This window comes from Protopterus annectens, chromosome 3.part0, assembly GCF_019279795.1.
Source record: "Protopterus annectens isolate FY-2018-M chromosome 3.part0, PAN1.0, whole genome shotgun sequence".
In the NCBI taxonomy this organism is placed as follows: domain Eukaryota; kingdom Metazoa; phylum Chordata; order Ceratodontiformes; family Protopteridae; genus Protopterus; species Protopterus annectens.
The window spans coordinates 914364464-914384580 of record NC_056731.1 but is presented as its reverse complement, the minus strand read 5'-3'; the positions used below and the strand labels follow the sequence as shown (position 1 = coordinate 914384580).

General features: G+C 39.1%; 1 protein-coding gene across 1 annotated transcript in view; it reads right to left on the bottom strand.

Moving 5' to 3' along the window:
- COLEC12 (collectin subfamily member 12) overlaps nt 1–20117 on the bottom strand; it is an 846619-nt gene that overhangs the window by 186342 nt on the left and 640160 nt on the right. Inside the window, exon 4 of the mRNA XM_044065237.1 lies at nt 1161–1259. Coding sequence (XP_043921172.1) covers nt 1161–1259 — 99 coding nt within the window. The remainder of the gene's footprint in view (nt 1–1160; nt 1260–20117) is intronic.

The following is a 20117-nucleotide window of genomic DNA, read 5'->3' as shown; positions in this document are numbered from 1 at the left end:
TCTGAAGAAAACAAAGTTTATTATTCAGTTAGTAATAGTTCAAATGTGAATTTGGTTCCTGAAAATGAGTAGTTATCCAATTTTGTACAGGATGTAATAGAAGGAGATAATGTTGTCTGGATATCTGAGAGACTGTTGTCAGGGCAACTCTGAAGAGAACAACCAATGAAAATTTTCAAGACAGATTACTAAGTTTTCAACATGGGGAAGTATATCAAGACACAGGAATAAGCTACAAATCCTGTGCCTAAGTAGCAGTGTAGCTCTCAAGGCATATGGGACACAGAAAGAACCAGAAAAAAATGGAATTGAAAAAGTTAGTAAGTTTTGCCGAAGGTATGTTGACTGATTATAAGTTTAGAATCATCAGCTTATCACATTATATTTTGATGAGACTGAAATTCAAGCTTTGAGTTGTGGTTGGTCGTTTGTACCTACATGTAGAACAGTTTTGACTGATCCACTAAACAGCTTATGTTTGTTTGCAAGAAAGCTGAATTTAAAGAGCATTTTGGCTAATTGATCCTGCAAATACAAAAATCAAGTGTGTTTCATCCACCTTTGATACTTGAATTGAAGCATTTTTAAGAATTTCAGAAAAAGACATTCATAAGATGTTAGAAGGCAAACCTGTTAGAAGATTTTATAACCTTGAAGCTATTGAAAAACAAGCACTCAGTTCTCCAGTCAACTTATTCTCTAAGGTGCTTTGTTGTGGAGTCTGTTAAGTCTTCCCTATGTCCAGGTGGCACTTTGCTAGGTGCTACAGATTCCTACCACATTCCAAAAATGTGCCATAAGTTAATCGATGTTCTTCAGAACTAAGTGTATATGGTATTTGAGGACGTACAAGTGTGTACACATCCTTCAATGGACTGGTGCTCCATTTAGGATTAATTCCTCAGCTTGCACCTAGTGTATGACATGACAGGTCCAAGCACTCCCGCATGACCCTGGACTGGATGAATTGGATTAAGTAAGTAACCAGCAAATGAATAAGTGAATGTGATATTACATATTTAAGAAGACAATGCCTTTTATCTGTTTTGTGCAAAATGCTTGATTGTCTTGTAACTATCATCCCTTGAAGCTAGTATGGTAAATAACAAAATTAATAAAATGAAAAAGAAAGTGTAATAGAAGCATACTGTAAACATTACCAATATCCTTGAGGTTCGACTCCATACTTGAGAATTGGGAGTGGTAAGTCTGCTGTGTCTCCTGTATTCCCAATGTAACGTTGTCCATTTTTTCTACAACTGCAACAGCAAAACATATGTGTAAACAAGCAGCTTTCCAGTTCATTTGTTGTTTCATTACTCTATTTATCTAGATGTAGCAAAACATCAGTTACATGATTGGAAAAGGAGTATTATTGTACAAGTCATTCATTTAAATTGCAGAGCAGTGAAATAATATGTAAATGAATAAATTATTGCAAAATATACCTTCTAATAGCACTTATTCTCATCACAGATTAGTGAAGGTTGCTGATGTCTAGTAGCTATAGTCAATTGTAATCAGCTGTGATGGTATGCATAGATATGTTGGAAGGGAGTTATCTCTAGCTGTGTTACTCTGTTTGCACATTTTATAAAGCCACTAGAAGATTAGAGTGATCCTGTAATGAAATAGCAGGAGCTGTGTTACTCTGTTTGCACATTTTATAAAGCCACTAGAAGATTAGAGTGATCCTGTAATGAAATAGCAGGAGTCATAAGAGATGACTGTTAGCAGGTTAAGTTTCTGAACGATTCATCCCCATTTCATACAAAAAGTCTAGAACAAATATTGATTAGACCAAAGGATCTGACTGTCTTTAGCAACTAAAAACAATTCTATAAACAGATATGTCACCAAATGTGAGTGTGCTTCTCGGAGATTATCTGACCTTCTTTCCATAAAGGGATAGTTTGGATATCATCATAACTAATTAACTCATATTTATGCAACATAGCACGTGTGAAAGAGTTATGGTATGTTTTGTCTGTGGCTGCTACCAATTTTCTAGAGCCCCGGTACACTGATAATGTTTATGACATACAAGCAAGTTGATCAAGAAGGTCAGATGTCTACCTAGGCCACCCAGTTAATGCATCAAGCCACTTCCTTTTCCCCTCACTTACATATTCACAAATTCCAAGCTCCCTTCAGGTTGTCTTCCTACACTGCAACACACCCTATAGCTGGTTAATCCAGAGCCCCAGCACTATCTCTAAATACTACTTCTTTCAGTCCAGTGCAAATGTGCCACCATCCAGCTGCTCACCAGTCCATTTCCTTTCCCCTCTCTAGTTTCTTTTTATGTATATTTTCCCATGCTTATCTCTGACAGTATGGCAAGTTCATATCATGTCCTTCTGCTCGCTCTCTTTTTTTCCCCAACACATAAATGATCCACATATTTGGCATTTTAGCATATTTCATGATCTTTTCCCTAATCATTTTAGTTCTTTGCCATTTACTCACCTCTAGTTTGATGCACTTGTATCTATAAGACCTTCAAAACTCTATACAGCTTCCAACCATGGCCTTACCTGAATTATGTGCTTGACACAGTCCCATGCTACATGACTCACTTCCTTAAGGCCTTTACCTTAGCCCAGTCGCATTTTATTTTCTGAATGAGTTTCCACACAATGGTCACTTCTACATCTTGTTCCACTTCAGTCTCCTAAACATAGGTTAGCCAGTCTACACTTCACACCTGATTTTGCATTCTAATATGCATAGATTTTATCAACTTTAGAATAAATTCTGGCAAACATTCCTCTGCTCACCACTTTCTTAAGTAAATAGGGAAGCAACCCATATTGTTAGCACTTAACGATCCTGAGATAACTACTACCTGTTCCTACATCAGTACTTCATCTTTTTCTTAGTCCATTTATTTTTGTTCTGCCCTTTTATACTGGTAGTCTTTCTCTTGTTCTTTTTTGAAGCAGAGGTGAATGCATGTTTAGTACTTCAACCTTCTTTTGAGATTTCACGCATGTCCCCATCTCCTCTGATAGCTCAAGTTATGACCAAGTCATCGTTTAACCTCCAGTAAATCTTTTATACACTTCTCTATCAAACTTTTTCTCAAAATCTGTCTAGCCTTTTAGAAGTCTCTAACTACCTTTTTGTTAACCTTCTTACTGGCTACTCCTCATGTATCTCCTGGTGCTTGCCCTCTTTCTTTGAACAGCTTTCATTTATTCTTCTTACAGTTAAATCTACTGATGCTTCCTACTGTTTCAAGGTATAAATTCCATAGCTTTTTGAACTTCTGCATTTCCGCATGACCTCGCTTTCTCATCCTAACCTTTTGTACTTCCAGATTTCTTATTTTTCTGTTAACAAAGTACTTCTGCAGAACCTTGTTCCTTATCCATTCCCAGTTCAGGAATCAGAGTCCACACTTTGGCACGATCTTTGCTACCTATGGATGGATGTGGTTGCCGCACTATTACTCACTGCTTCCTTGCCCTGCATATCTAACCTATTTATCACCGATGGTGAAAAGTTTCAGCACATTCATTTCTTTGTTAGGTACTTCACTGCCTGCTGAAGCCTTGGATCTATTAGCACAACGTGTTAATGCACTACTAGATGACCAAGCTCTCTCTGTTATTACACATTTGATATTCTTTGTGCTCTTCTTAATGTTTTTCATACATTTTTTGGTCCCCTCAGACCTCATCCTAATGGCCCAGCCCTCGCTGCCCCACATTCACAATGAGTTTACCAGCCATCCTACTACTATACCAGTATCGCTGGGATGGTTGTAGATCCTTAGGAAGTCCTGGAGCTTGACCATCTGTGCTTCAGTTTGGGATAGGTCCTTTTATATGTTCTACCTATTCCCTTTCCCTGGCCCCGCTGCACATTGGCTACATACAAGGACAACTCCCCTATTTGGACCACACCTCCCTTAGGGTGAATCATTAATGAGTCGCTTCCCACTCAAGGCAGGCATGCTCATTCCCCCCCCCCCCGACATTTCATCAGTCTCGCGAGCTGCTAATCGAACTTGGGTTGCCTGGGCCATAGTCAGGGCTTTATCCTTTCATACTGAGCTTCACTTCACTTAATTTTGGTCAAAAGTGTTTCATTATTTTTTCATCCTGCATTTGGTGGCTTATATATTAAAACTAACCCCCGGCCCCTCTAACAGTTCTTTTTTTCTGACTCTTTATTTGTTCTCACATTTCCTGTATAATGCATCATGCATTTCACATACGCTTCAAATGTCCCCCTCTTCCTCATCTTGTTGTTTTTGTGCAGCATATCATAGACTCATAGGAGGTTACTAGGCTAATGGCTCCGGGGCCCTTACAAGCTAGCCAAGAGTTTATCCCCAAAAAAGAAACCTCAGTCAGCACCTATTTCCCCTGTCAATGAGGGACGAAGGTGGAACCCCTGGGACAAATTTATGGTTTCCCATCCTCTCATCAAGACTGGGTTTGAAGAGGGCCAGTGAGGTACTCTGTTTGACATGTATGGGAAGCCTATTCCAGAGACGGAGCAGTCTCTGGGAGACAAACCTGTCTCTCCAGCAGGTTTTGTTGATGTTGCATATTAGATTTAGGCCTATCGAGTGGGTAATGTGCGAGGAGTTAGACTTACGGATATGGAACATTTCTAGTAGGGCAGGGTCTGATATTGCCTTGTAGCGAGACACAGACCACCTCTGAGCAATCTGTATGATACTGAGTAGAGTGATAGTGATTTAAGCCTGTCTGCATAAGATAGGTGTTGGAGGCCATGGATTCTCTTTGTGAGGTATTTCTGTGGCCTTTCCAGTTGGTGCAGATGTTTGGAAAGGTATATATCAAACGGGGCATTATCCTCAATCATAGGACTAATAAGGGAGCAGTACAGAGAGGTAATAAGCTCCTTTTTTCTGGATGCAATCCCTTTACTCATAAGATGAATCAAGTAAAAGACTTTTCTGACCACAGCCACCACATGATGGTCGAATGTGGGATTGTTGTCAACCTGAGTACCCTGGTCTCTCACCACAGGTTGTGTGCTTAGGGGGTTGCCGTTGATGTGGTAATCAGTAGGGGCCGTTTTTTTGCCGAATGGTACGATAATACATTTTTTTGCATTTAACTTAAGGCCATGACTTTAGCACCAGTTATTTGCAGCTGTGAGACCCTCTTGCAGTATGTTAACATCAATTGGGGGGGATCAATGGCAGCACCGCAAACCTTTCTACGTCTTTCACAAACTTCTAGCTGTGCTTTTTTATTGTCTTTCTACCTCGGTTTAATTTAAAGGCAGCTTGGTTTTGGGGAAGGTCACTGGTTCTGTTTCAAAAACTATTTCCTATTTCTATTTAGGTGTGAATAGCCCTTTACATATATCTGTTTTGGCTCCAATTAGTTTTTCCTAGCCACTCACAATTTTAGATCATTACACCCTGCATCATTGTCTCTCCCTTAGTCACTAAACTGTTTGAATTATTGCCTTCATTGAAGCAGTAACTCTATACAGATGGAAGCTGGGTGGCTATCCTTTCATCTTAGATTCCCCATCTCTTTTGCCATTTCTTTCACCCTCACTAGTTCTTTCTCTGCTATATTGTTTGCTATTGTGCATTCAACCAAGGCACACACAGATGGCTTTTTATTACTGATTGCTTTCAGAAAGGTCTGAGTTGCTGTTTTCAAAGTCATCCTACATATTGCTTCAACCCAAAAAATTATTGCTATATTGTCTAATCTTCACCATTTTTGAAAAACGTAGTTTCAGATTCTCATCTGCCCCCATGTAGATCAATGTTCTTTTTTGCTGTTAGCAGCCAGAAAGGGATATTTTGGGTGTAATAGCACTGACTGTACTCACAGATGGATTAGTAGTTTAGCAGAATAACCATTGCAATTAATGAGATCACAGAACTGTGGGGATAAGGAGGGTACTCCTTACCACTAAGGTTAGGCAACCTCAGAGTCAGTGTATTCTGAGATGTGGGAATGTGTGGCACAACTGGTATACAGTACGTTCAAGGTCATTTGCTACCCTGCAAAAACTATTTTGTTTTTATATTACAGTCGATATTTATGGATTATTGATGCAATTTCTTCATTTCTGAATACTCTGAGGTAACAGGGTTCATTTATTAGTCATGTTTTTAGCAGTCCCTACTCTGTCCACGATATGACATACTACTATGCCTTTCACACATCACATTTAAAAACTTGAACACGTCCCTAAATGCTAGTCCTCACACACAAAAAAAATGCATGTTATTTTCAGCTAGACCCCCTAGAACTATTTAAAATTGATATCATTAGATAAGTAACCCATCTGTAAGCAAGCTATACAGATTTATTTAGTATGCATTGGTTTAGAGAGCTATAGTCATTCCCTCTAGAAGCTGAAAGTTTTCTGAGAGATGTTCAGAAAAAATGCACATAGTTATACAGAATATACTCAATTATATTACTTCTTTCATGTTTCATCTAATTAAGTTCCATGCAGCCTATTTCATCTTTTCCTCAGAAATAATTTTCCTTTTTTTCATCTGCATTAACATTCTTTATACCAGTTCCTCTTAAACCCCATCCATCTCCTGGCTGTCTTCCTAAATATTGCTGCCTTCATCTACACTCAAAATCTGTCACCACCACTTATCTTGCTGACAACACCTGTATATAACTTTTACACTGTAGTGCATATAGTTTCATATACAACTTTAATCCTTTGGTCTCTAAAGTTCCTTAAGCCACATTGACCCCCCCCCCAAAAAAAAAATACTTTCCTCATTACTCCTTTCTTAAGGAGGATGGCGCAGTGGTACAGCGATAGAGCTGTTGCCGCACAGCAAAAGGTTCTCCGGTACAATTCTCAGCTGGGGTGCCTTCTATGCAGAGTCTGCATGTTCTCCCTGCGTCCGTGTGGGTTTCTTCTGGGTACTCCAGTTTCCTTCCACATCTCAAAGACATGTGTTTGGAGCGTTTCCCTCCCAGGCCTCTGCTGAAAATTGGCTTCGTTCCAAGTTGGACTTTCCTGGTAAACAAATGTTAAGTAAATAAATAAGCCATGCTTGCAGATAATATTAATTAATTACTGCAAAATCAATTACTTAAGCAGTAATCCACAACTGTGCATGGGTACATCTGGATTTATTAATGGCTGGTGAGGTTTGATGATGAGGGTGAAGAACAAGTGATTAAACAAAGCCAAACGGGAATAAATCCTGGTATACCCACAAAGAGGAATGAACTATTGTAACTACCCTATTTAAGAAAGAAATTGTTTCCCTTTCTTAAATAATCTATATGCAAAAGGACACCAGCCTTATTTTGTGTTCTCTTCCCTAGACTGATGTACTGCACATGCGTCTGCGATTTAAGTTTCCATGGTTCCACAGTGCATCAGTGCAGTGCAGGAGAAGTGATGAAGAAAACAAATTCTCCATTGCTATTATTTTTATAACAGTTTAATAAAACAAAACAGTTTTACGGACGGAGAGTGCAGAAATATAAGGAAAATCAGGTAGGTTTCTATTTGTTTAGTTTTGCACAACGTGTCGGTGGTGGTGCTGCGGTAGCATTGTCGCTTAAAAATAAGATGCTGTCCGGTTTGATTCTCAGCTAGAGCGTCTTCTGCGTGGAGACATGCGTGAATGGGTGTACCTTCTTTGAAGGTTGTGCATCAGGGCTGGCAACTCGGCACGTAAAAATCTATCTGCCAATCATTAGCGGACCGGAGTTCTGCTGTGGCGACCCCTAACCAGGAAAATCCGAAAGACACAACAACAACAACCTGATGTTTCTTATATTTTGCTGTGTCCCACAGAATTTTCTAATAGAAAGTATGGTCACTCAGTAGTACTTCAGTGACCAGACTTTTTTCTGTTGGTGTATGCTTAATTTACAATGGGCACTCTGGTTGGGCTGCCCAATCTGCATGCTTGTTTTTGAATAGTAATGAGCCTTTATTGTATAATGAGTAATGTCTGCTACTTATGTTGGCACAGATGGGAAATGGGAAAACATGGAGAGATACAAGTTCATTCTCGTGAGAAGCAGTTATCTTCTTATTGATCTGAACATTTACAGATGCAGCTGTTTCTACTAACTTAATCAGTTAAAGAAATAGAGGAAGAAAGAAAAAATTGCTTAGCTTTGAAGTTCTCTTGGTTTTCAGTCTTGCTTTAGTAGTTGTCTAGCTGTCTAAAAATAATAACTTCACCTTCTAGTCTTTCTAAATATGATAATTAAAACTGCTAAAATTCTGCTAACTATATTCCCAGTACAAGTTAAGAGAGGACTCTAGGTTGCTCTGAAAGTTAAAGAGTGGTTTCACTTCCAGAAGAATTAATGTTAATTTAAACAGCTAGAGAGATTACTTTGAACTTTTTAATAAGCCATATTAGAAGAAAACAAAATCACTTTGTTTTAAAGACTTCTTCAGATATGTGATTCCCAACTATATACCAAAATAATGACAGCACAGTTGCCAGAGTGTACTAATCAGAGTCCCAGACATGGAAGGAGAGACTTACTGAAGTTCTCTACACATCAAAACACAACTGAATCACAGAGCCATTGAAGTTCCCACCCACAGAGAAAATAGTCTTCATTTTGATAAGTAGGATTTTCTAGTGGTTGACTGCTTACCTTCTTTTAGAATGGACAACTGCTCCTTAGTAAAAGATAACAGTTAAGAATCAGTGTGGTATCTTCCATAATATCACACATGGAGACAAGCAACATGGATGTAACACCTTATCCTTTCGTTAAGTTGAAAGACTTTTGAAGAAGAAGAGTTAGAGGCTGGGTGACTGACGTTATCAACAGGCTGACAGGGGTGGTAATACTTATACCTGCTTCTTTTATCTTAAACTTTAACAGCACACTTAGAATTAGTGCAAACTGACAAAACAGCTATTGCATCACTTAATTAAGTAACAGGAAAACAATATTCACCTTTGGAAGATCACACATTTCATTGATGACATAAAAGGTTTGTCTAACCTCCACCCATGGAGGTTGACATTTCTTTTCTTAGGCTGTTTGCCAGAGTTTTTGATCACTTAGGATATGCATTTCCTGCATACACATCTATTCATCTATATCCAAACTGTTATTTTTAGTCAGCAAAGAGGATTGGAATGTATACTTCCCTGCTTGTTGCTATATCACATGACTAACATGACAGCTGTGACTATGTGCATAACTCCTGATCTTAAGGTTTGCCTTAAGTTGTACAAAGAAGTTCATCAATTTGTTCCACTTTGTCTTGAAGAATTAAAAGAATGCAGGCTGTGGTAATTTAAGACAGCTCTCTTAACATATTTGGTCTCAGATGGGATGAGGTTTAACTTTCTTTAAGAAACCTCCAGAAGGGTACTGCACTGAATATTTTTCTTCACAAAGGGTTTTTGAGAATACATGCACAGTGTTTAAATGAATTATTCATCAAAATATTGGTAGATATGAACTGTCATTAATCACAGATGAGCAAATACAGATGCTGGGTATTTGGTGAATGGAAGTTGGTTGACAGGCCAAATTATATGGAAGTAATCTGGAAGATCTCACACATAATTTTAGGTACTGTCTGTGAACTTTGTAGGCGGGAATATGTAGGAAATAATTTGGATGCTCACAGTATTAAGGAAGGCACCCTGTATTGAAAATGGAGTAAAGTATATAGTGTTGACTTCTAGAACGTTTTTATTTTATAAAACAATTCAAGTTTGTTAGTACAGGAGATATGCAGCGGGCTTCCAATCAACACTTTTAGTAGTAGAATTAACCATGACTAAAATACATTTTCATATCCCAGTTAAGGAAAATAGCTAGATGAATTGTTTGTTTGGCCATCAATTATTTAACCAATATAACTGATCGATACAGTTGACCTTTTGATGTTTTTCTGCTGAGTTTTGTAAAGAATTCTACAAGTTACTATCCTATTGATACTATCTCCCTTATCTACATTTGCAGTGATACAGAAATGCAGGTAAAATGATAAAATCTGCCTCCTAGGATGTGAGAGTAGGGTTGGGGACAGGCTGCTGCAGAAGAAGACAGATGTCACCATAGAGGATGAAGGGTCTAGCATTCTGGGTTTGCAATTGTTGTTGTTGTGACTTCCATTTAAGTTGCTACTTTTGATATAGCCTCCTTTGTCTGTGCTGTTATTAATTGGTGGTCTTCTTTTAAAAACAAAAGAGAGAAAAAGCAAGACATGATAGACTAGCTCCTAGAATATTTTGAAATAAGAACATTAACATTTGTTTTACCTACCTACATAATTTTACTATTTTGCTAAAGTATTGAAGGAGGTTCTGAGTTGACAGACTTAATAAGAAGGCATTAGCTATATCAGTATTTAACAGTTTTACCTTAATGCAATCGAGGAAGGACTTTGAAACTATGTGTGCCTCCAAAATACATCAGTATTTCTAGCGCTGAATGAAGCATTAAAGTATCATATTCACAATCATTTGATAATTTTTGTAAGCTTAGAAATGTTCTCTTTGACAAATGCATCTGGTGTTTGTCTGCTGCAGAATTTCACTCTGACACATAACCACATCAGTCTGGTAATTTGTATCTTCAACAGCATAAGCTGGGATTTAATGTAAAAACATGCAAATTTATGCTCTTTGTTAGGGAAGGAAACAGAAAAACTGTATTTTTATTGCAGTAAATCTAAGCGGGATGCCAGCTTTGTTGGCATGCGAGACAAAGCCGTGGCTATGACTTAGGATATAATATCAATTAGTGACTTTGTTGCCTGATTGAGCTGGCATGGTGCAGGACAGGAACGATATAGGTCATCCTGCTTGTCTTTATTTACGTGGAAGGGATGGGGCATGTGCTTAGGGAACACTCTCCATCATAGACACTGTTGTATATCTTGGGGATCACATGGGTATGCTTTTTTAAAGGTGGCAGAGCCATATGGTCATGTCACAACAGGAGGTGTGGACATGCATTACAAGGACCAACTGCATTCCAATCCCTTGGATGACAATCAGTATGTGAAGTGAAGAAATAGGGCTTAGGTTAAAAATAAAAAAAAGTCTTCCTCACAGATATTGGTTTCATTCCTGTTTTGCTCAATCCTCATCCCAGTAAAACAAATAAACTGCAGTGATGTCACAAAATGAGAACAAATGGGTCAACAGAATGGCAGGGTGCAACAGGAGGACTGCAGAGGAAGAATAAGAAGGACAGAGGAGGAGGATAAGGACTGATGGATGATAATCACCCATAAGCTGAATCATGCAAGATGATGTGAAAACACAGAGGCAGATGCCAATAATGTGTTGAGGTGTAAAATGTGAGGATTAAATTCCAGAGATGCTGAGGCCATTCTACCATTATACACAACACTGTCAAAGCTACATCTGATGTTCTACGCCCAGTCACTAAGCCCATGCAAAGGAAGGGCAGTATGACTACTAGAAAGAGTTCACTGCTGAGTTACCATGTATAGGCTGACAGATGATGGTAGGGTAGAAAACAGAGAAATAGTCACGCAAGCATTAGTGGGATAAGAAAGCTATGACCTGGATGCTCCTCTTTATTTGTGGGGCAAATGGGGATTATGACTGAGGTTGAATACCAGAGGAGGAGAATGGGTGTAGCTAGTAACTGTAAGGGGTATAGTTTAGGAGACTCATGAAGAAGTACTAATTCATGGTGAGGGTGGTAGTACCCTAGAATTTATTGCTTGAGGCAGTGGTGCAATGCGAGTAAAAGAGTTCACAGGTTCTTAAAATACAATACGCTCCTTGAAACACAATAAGAAAACTAAGGGACAAAATAAAGGCAGGGACATCTTTAAGAAACAACATGCAGCACTTGGACATTATAATCCATGGGTCTTTTTCATGGGCATCTTTTTATGTTCATATTACCCTATGAATGTACATGTGTTCCTTCTGCCATACAGAACCTTGATATGGAAGTGTCAATAATCTCATGTGAAAGGCATCAACATCTAAAATTGTCAGGCTAGCAAACTGAACATTTTCTGAGAATGCCACCGATTCTGATAGCTTAGGTGATGATGGCTAGATTGAAGTAATGGTGTGAGGTCCTTCATGAGCCAGTATTGCTATATATGTACAGCTGGGGGAGTACAGTGAAATGGTCACCTACTGCAAGGCTGCTGAGTTGTCACTATTAAACAGAATCATTACAACTCACATTCGCACACACACTGCATTCTACTGGGTGTCCGGCATGCTCTAGCATAATCATGTCATGTGGTTTCGGTAAAAGGAGTCACACCCTTTATTAACATGTTGAGTAGATTATTGAGAGTGACTGACTGCTGCCAATCTGTTTGGTAAGGAGTGTTTGGCTATTGTCCCACCATTGTGGGCTGGTAGATGATTAGTCCAGTTATCAACATGCCAGTGGGTGGGGAAGACGTCTGACAGAATGGATAGGCCAGGAGAAATATAATGATTACTGCTGGAATATTTTGAGGTGTAGATACATGTTTTTAGTCAGAACATTTACTAGAAAGTAAGTCATCTGGCTGCATTGCTAGCAACATGCGACTTGGTTCTAGAGAGATCCTGCTGGGAGAAAGGAGTAAGCTGCTAACTGCCTGTTCACTTTTTCGCTTGTGGTATATGAAAAACCTCTTCAGCAGCCCTGCTGCATCTTAGTAATGTGTGCTAACCATAACCCTGCCCTTGCCCTTAACCCTAATGTGCAGCTTACCTTAAAAACCCCTTTCTATAACACTACCACTGTACAAGACAGCTCCGATACTCACTGCACTTAAACAAATGCACACACACACGCACACACATGCACACACACATGCACACACACACACACATGCACACATGCACACACACACACACACACACACACACACACACACACACACACACACAAACACACACACGCGCGCGCGCACACACAGGTGCGAGCACACACACTCCCACTAAATCTATCCCCTTATCTATCCCTAACTCTAGAGCACTCACACTCACACCTACCCCTTACCACAACCCTGCAATACTCATGCTTTGGCCATATTCAGTTAGCCAACTTTTACTATGAAAAAAAAACCTGCTGCCAACTCATAATCAAAAGTAAACATGCCAGATGTGTTTCATATTGAGGTAGGACCACATCTGAGGCTTTGTTTACTAAGAAAGTCCAACTTGGAACGAGCCACTTTTCAGCAGAGGCCCAGGGAGAAATGCTCCAGACCCATGTCTTTGTAATGTGGGAGGAAAGTGGAACACCTGGAGGAAACCCATACAAATGCAGGGAGGACATGCATACTCAGCATAGAAGCTGAGAATCGAACCGGAGAACCTGCTGCTGTGAGGTGACAGTGCAAAAAGCTGCACAACTGTGCCGCCCTCAGTTTTTTAATATGCAACTCATTAAGCATTAGTTCACCCTCATCTGTAAAGAAAATGGTTCAAGATTAATTGTTTTCTACACGTGTTACCCTTTATTTTGGAAAAATTCATGTAAGGCACCTGTAAGAAGTCAGGTGTATTTGGTGAAGGTGGTCTCATACCATCACAGGACTAACAGTTAACAGGTAAGTACAAAAATCTGCAGTAGCAGAGCTGAGAAGGACTTACATTAATATACACACAAAAACTTAAATTTTAAGAAGCATTATTAGACTTTTATAACATCACAGTCAACAGAGTTTAGTTTTTCAGCATCTCTTGTCTTCCACAAATCACAACAGCTTCTTTGTAAAACATACAGTGGTAATGACAGAGCTTATGAATGGTATAGAAATCTGACTTAGGAATGAAAACTTCTACCATTATCTTCAGGACGATAGACACAATTCTCCAGTCTAAATAACATTTGCTGAGTTTTCACCTGAAAGAATACTGCACTGATGTCTCAAAATATTTTCATGGACACTGATACGGGGATCACAGTAGTATAACAATTATTTACTACTCACAATATCATAGTGTCTTTAGCACAGCTGCAGATGTAGCAAAACACAGGGTGTGCTGCTTTGTAATCAACAATGTTAAAGGAATTTTCTGAAAAACAAACTTGCTAACCCTTTGGTGTATTTGTTTAACTAATAGTTAAAGAATGTTGTTTTGCAATGATATGTTCTGCAGGGGACAGAAGAGAGGAAAAATAAACACCGACGAAACATTTAGCCTCACATCTGCAATGGAGATATTTTCAAAAACAAGACCTTGTGAAATATTCAGAACTGAATTACCTCAGGATACCACACAGCATGTCTTTCTGAAAGGAAGGTCATGCCAGGCAGTGGGGATGGAAGATTGTGTCCCACAGATGGCTTAGATGAGCAGTGGGAACCCATTTCACACTGCCCTGCAGGGTAAGAGACAAACATTTCCTGGCAAAAAGCAAAACAGATGTGTGGGAAAAAAGAAATGACAGTGGACTTTTAAACATTTCAATAACTGCAGGCTGTGGCGTTGTGATATAAAGTTTACTATCTGCAGGAAAGGTATCTATTTGATGTTCTCTAGAATGCTCTTTCCTAAAAACAGACTCAATAAACACACATAGTTTTATGCATAAGGGTTTTATCATCCCAACAAAATCCATTTAAAAACAATTTTATGATGCATGTCCAGAAAAAATGATACAGAATGACCAAAAAACGGACATAATTTGTTCTGAAACAAGTGCTGCTGGGGAAATCTCGTGTCACGAAATGTGACTTTCACAAAAAGTAAAAGCAACATGAAATTTATCAGTGTCAAATACTTTCTTAGCCAATATAACTAAATATTTTGGACAGGGTTATGTTATAATTTGGGGGTAAGAAGAATATAAAAAAAAAACGCTAGTTGTGACGGAGCTGTACACATTTACATCTTGCTAGTTATGACACTCACACACACACACACACACACACACACACACACACACACACACACACACACACACACACACACACACATACACACCCTCATCCCCACACACACACACACACTCAGTCATTCACTCACACACACACACACACACACACACACACACACACACACACACACACACACACACACACACACAAACACCTGAAAGATCTTGTCACCCCTATTCTTAAGAAACCTTCTCTTTATCTGGATGCATATGGTAATTATTGATCCCATCTCTAACCTTCCATTTCTTGGCAGTATTATGCAGTTTGCTTATTTGCAACTTCAACCTCATCTCCACAAATGGGCTCAGAGGACTTTATCAGTCTGGGTTTGCTTTTACCACCGTATTCAGGCTGCTCTCAGTAGAGCAGTCAAGGATCTTGTAATGACTAAGGACCAGCACTGGGACCAGCACTGTTAGTCAGTTGTGGTCATGCTAGATCTCTTACCAGAATTAAATACCAGAGATCTTCGCATCTTGGTCAAACATTTACAATGATACTCTAGTATGCATTCTATGCTCCTCGATTTGTTCATTTCTTACCTCTTAGGCCACATACAAAAGTTTACTTCATGCATTACCACTTTTGCCTGTGCTCTGGATTGTGAACTGCCACACAGCTTGATCTTGGGCCCACTTTTTTCACTGTATTTTTGTTTCCTTTGGAGATGTGATTAAAGGAAAGAGACTTAGCTTACCATTGTTATGTAGATAATACCCAACTCTATATTTTCTTTCCATTGGATGATATGGTAAACGTGCTGATAATTTGTGGCTATCTAAATAAGTCTAACACAAAATTGGTGGAAGCTTAATAATTCTTAAGCAAATAACATAGTATAGAAGTGCAGGTCGGATGGAGTGGGATGCAGGGGGCAGGCACCCGAGGTGCCAGGTGCTGGGGGGCATGATCAGCACATTTCTTTTTCTTGTTCCTCACATAGAATGTGAAGGGGTGACACAGAGGACCTAGCATGCTTCATTAGGAGAGAAAGGAGGACAGCAGGGAGGAATGCCACCTCAGAAAAAGGAGCTTATATTTGCTCCTAAACTTAGTGAGGGGTGTTGAATTGAGGAGCGGCACCAGGCTCTGCTATGATTGGTCATACTTTAAGACATTCCTCTGCTGCCCCACTTCCAATCCACTTTTTTTTTTGTTATGGCAGCAAAAAGCTTGTTTGTCAGATGTATACAGGTTAGGTGTGATCTATGAAAATTAGCTAACATTTATGGAACATGCATTTGCTGTAGGAAAATCATTCTTTTTCCACTTTTGGAAAAATTGCAGTATAAAGCAACTTATTCTTCATGCAAATCTCCCAGTAGCAGTACATGGCTTGATCTCATCTCACCTTGATTACTGTAATTCCCTGTATCTAGGACTGCACCATTTGCATATGGTGCAGAACTCTGCATCAAGGTTACTTCCCTGTGTCTGTGGTGGTTGTCATATCATGCCTGTGCTGCATAGCCTGCCCTGGTTCCTAGTCCTCTTCTGTATCACCTTTATGTTTTGGTGTTAGTCTTTGTCCTTGCACAATTTGGGTCCTACTAACCTGAAGGAGCTAATTGTGCTGTATTCCCTACCTCTGGCTTTGTGCACAGTTGAACAGGAACTGCTGGTGGTTCTGCAGGTGCAGCTGGAAACTCTGGACTTCAGTTTATTTGCTTATTAGACCTCACACCTGTGTAACTTACTGAGTGGTTTTGAGACTGTTATGCTGGTTTGCATCTAAAGTTAATTAAATACCGACCGACCTCAATGAGCTGACATTTGAGAGTGCAGACCCAGCTTTACTAATGTATACGGCCAATTTTCTACAGAACTGTCAAGCTGAATGACTTGTACACCAGCTCTGCCTTTATTTCATAACATTTTGTTCATTTTAGCTGCAGACATGGTGTTGAGTTCTATAACCTTCTATATGTACTACATGATATTTTCACAAAATTTGTATTTATTTATTATTTTTGTTTGTTTGTGTCTTTCGGCTTTTCCCAGTTAGGGGTCGCCACAGCGGAACTCCAGTCCGCTAATGATTGGCAGTTGAGTTTTACGTACCGGCTTGCCAGGCCTGACGCACAACCTTCATTTATTTATGTTTAATTGTTTTAATTTTGTACTTTGTGTTTTGTGGAAAAGCACCTTAAAAAAATCTGAAGTTGAAAAACAAATAACTGAATACGTGACTATGAATTTATGGTGAAATGCATATATTATGTCAGCCCATAGTGTAGGCTGACCCACTACTTGAGTTAGTTAAGTAACTGCAGCCTTTTTGTTATACTATATTGCATTTTTGTTCTTCTCCACTCTGGTACCATACAGCTATTCTCTGGCTATTGTGGCTTCCACTCCCACCCACCTCCAGGATCCCTGATTCTTCCTTCCTACTTCTGAGTACCCTCCAGTGTAACCTTTTGTTAGGTGGGGTGCCTGACTCTCTTGGAAATTGATTTTGATGGTAACTCACTTAGAGTCCTTGGAAGTGGGGGATCCACTGGGGAGTTATGTGTGCAGAGCCAGGATCTGTCACTCTAATGGTGGTTGGTCGGGGTCTCCACATTAAACAATGAGTAGTGCAATCATATCAGAAACATTGTTGCTGCCCTCTGTAATCTGAGTAGATGACCAGTAAGACTCCTGGCCTCTGCCACTGGTCACCTAGGCACTAGACTTCCCTAAACCCTTTACCTGTGAGAGGAGAATTAGCCATAAACCACTAATCCTGTTTCCCCTAGTTGTCCCTGTAAGCTGCTCTAGTCTGTTCCAAAATTTGGGTCACCAGCAGTGCAAACAGACACCATGCCTTTGCACCACTGGGCCATCTACATTATACTGCATTTTTAAAGTATGTCTGCATGTAAGGGTCCTGTTAAAAGGCTGGACTACAGCTTAAATATTTTACATGACAGAATTTTCACTACAGTAACTGCTTTGATAACAAGAATATGTTTTGTACAGCATACTTTACTTATTATCCTCGTGTGACTGAAAACATGTCTGAGTACAATTTCTTACTGGAAATTACATTATACTAGAAGAGGTCATAAATTCAACATTTAGTGGTGGCCAGTTCTGGAATGTCTGGAGGAGGGCTCATCAAACATCCTTACTTCTGAGGGAGTTTCCTTCAAAGTATCAGATTGTCATCAGATGTTGGAATCAGTAGACGGCAATATGCCAAACCAGTATGCTCAGCAGAAAAACCTCGCCATACTTCATTTTAATCTTGCTGTAAAATAAGATATTACTGTTGTATTTGTAATTATAAAGCCTGTCTGATTTCACTTACCAGATGTTTGGCAAGTATGACTACTTAGTATGTGGTTGCCATTTTATAAAGGATCATTGCTATGCAACCATCCATTTTCCACTGTGAGATACTGTTACATTGCTGCTAAAGTGAAAGAAAGATGGTATCACTCAGTCAGTGCTGCAGTGTTATCTGTGTCTTGCTGTGCTGACAACCATTATGTAAAATCAAGTTTGTCAGGCAGTTCTAAGCAAAAGCACCACTACAGAGATTTTAGACCACATACAGTGACCAGCTAGACAGCAAAACAGCCACTGGAATGAGCAAAGGGTAAGTACAAAGATGTAGTTCATTGTAAGCAGTTTAGCAAGCACTGAGGGCCTGAAGTACATCATAGGGATGAATGGTTTTCCCTTGAATGCCATAAACAGCAAGTTATCCAGCACAACAGAGAGCTGTGGTGTAACTTAAAAAGACAAATACAAATGCATGCAGTTTAGAAAAGTAACATTCTTATCCAACTGAAATGTATAACTATGAACTAAAAAGAATACATTACATATAAAAACATTGATCACAATTAGATTTTACTCTTTCACGTAATCTTTTTGTAATGTTACCTAACAAAAGAAAAAAGCTAAATATCGAGTATTACATTGCAAAATTATAGATCTGTGACTTTTATGGAATTTATATAGTCACAAGATATTCTGTTTGCTACCAGTGAGCTAAAATGATGTAAACAGTGTGACACTGGAACTAAAATACTGGCAAGAACTGCTGCGTGCTTAGCTGTCTGAAACACTGCAGCTTATGACTCTACTTGATGTATATGAGTTTACTTGTAAAACATTGAAATGTAGGACTCTGAGAAAGTTAGGTTTAGGTTCAAAAAAGCTCATGCATAACATTACAGAGGACCTCTACCATCTAGTAATACTACTCAAAATGTCAAACTCAGTTCTAGCTCCCCCATTATGGTGCCATACCATGGGGGGGGGGGGGAGGATGGCTAAATGTACTATGGTAATGCCAGAATAATAATGATTCTTGCCATCCCAGGAGTAGGTAATGGGATTCTGTTCATGAATGAATCTAATTGCTTATTCATAGTATAATCTAATGACCAGTGAGACTGCCTCATAACTTCTGAGACGACATGGAGCTGGATATCCCCATTGCTCCAGCTACATGCCAGAACTAATATTACAGGCATTTAACATATCTGCCATGTAATGCCTGCAGTACCAATTCTAACATTTTGACAGTTACCAAAGTTAGCCTTCCCATCATTCCACCCTGTATCTTGGACCTGGTATTGCAGGAATTACATGGTGGATAACCTAATACCTGCAGTACCAATTCTGGCCTATAGGTAAGGCACCATCAACACTGGGAAAGTCTATTCACTTGAAGGAAGCCACACTGCTACTTATTGAATGCACATTAGCATTCAATGCGAATATAAAATTACTAAACACTATGGTGATGCAAAACCTGATTACTGTTTTGGAATCAGCCGGTAGGGTTTTAGGATTATTCATTAACCTGCTTAACTTAAAGTATCCTGAAAGCCTTTTCTTAGAAATGGGCATGACGTTACTGTCTGGCATAGACTGCAACATCAAGCATAACTCCTTTTGGAATTACACCAGTAAGTAAAGGTATTGCAGACACATGGCTCAAATTAAATAACTGTCTGAATAATTTCAGCCACTTATATTTATAAAAATTGAGGTCAATTTATTGAGATCAATAAAGAATCCTTAATGAACCTACTGGAAACATGCAAATCAATGGAAACAGAAGAACTAGAAACAAAGAACTAGAATGAAAGCACACAGAAATAAAAATGAAGTTTTGACAGAAATGCTAGACAACATTTAGTTGTTTATGTCATAGCAAACAGTATGAATCTTCATTTCTATACTGTCTGTAAAGGTGAAGTCCAGAAGCCAAGCTTCTTGGGAAAAAATCAAATATAGAACTATAA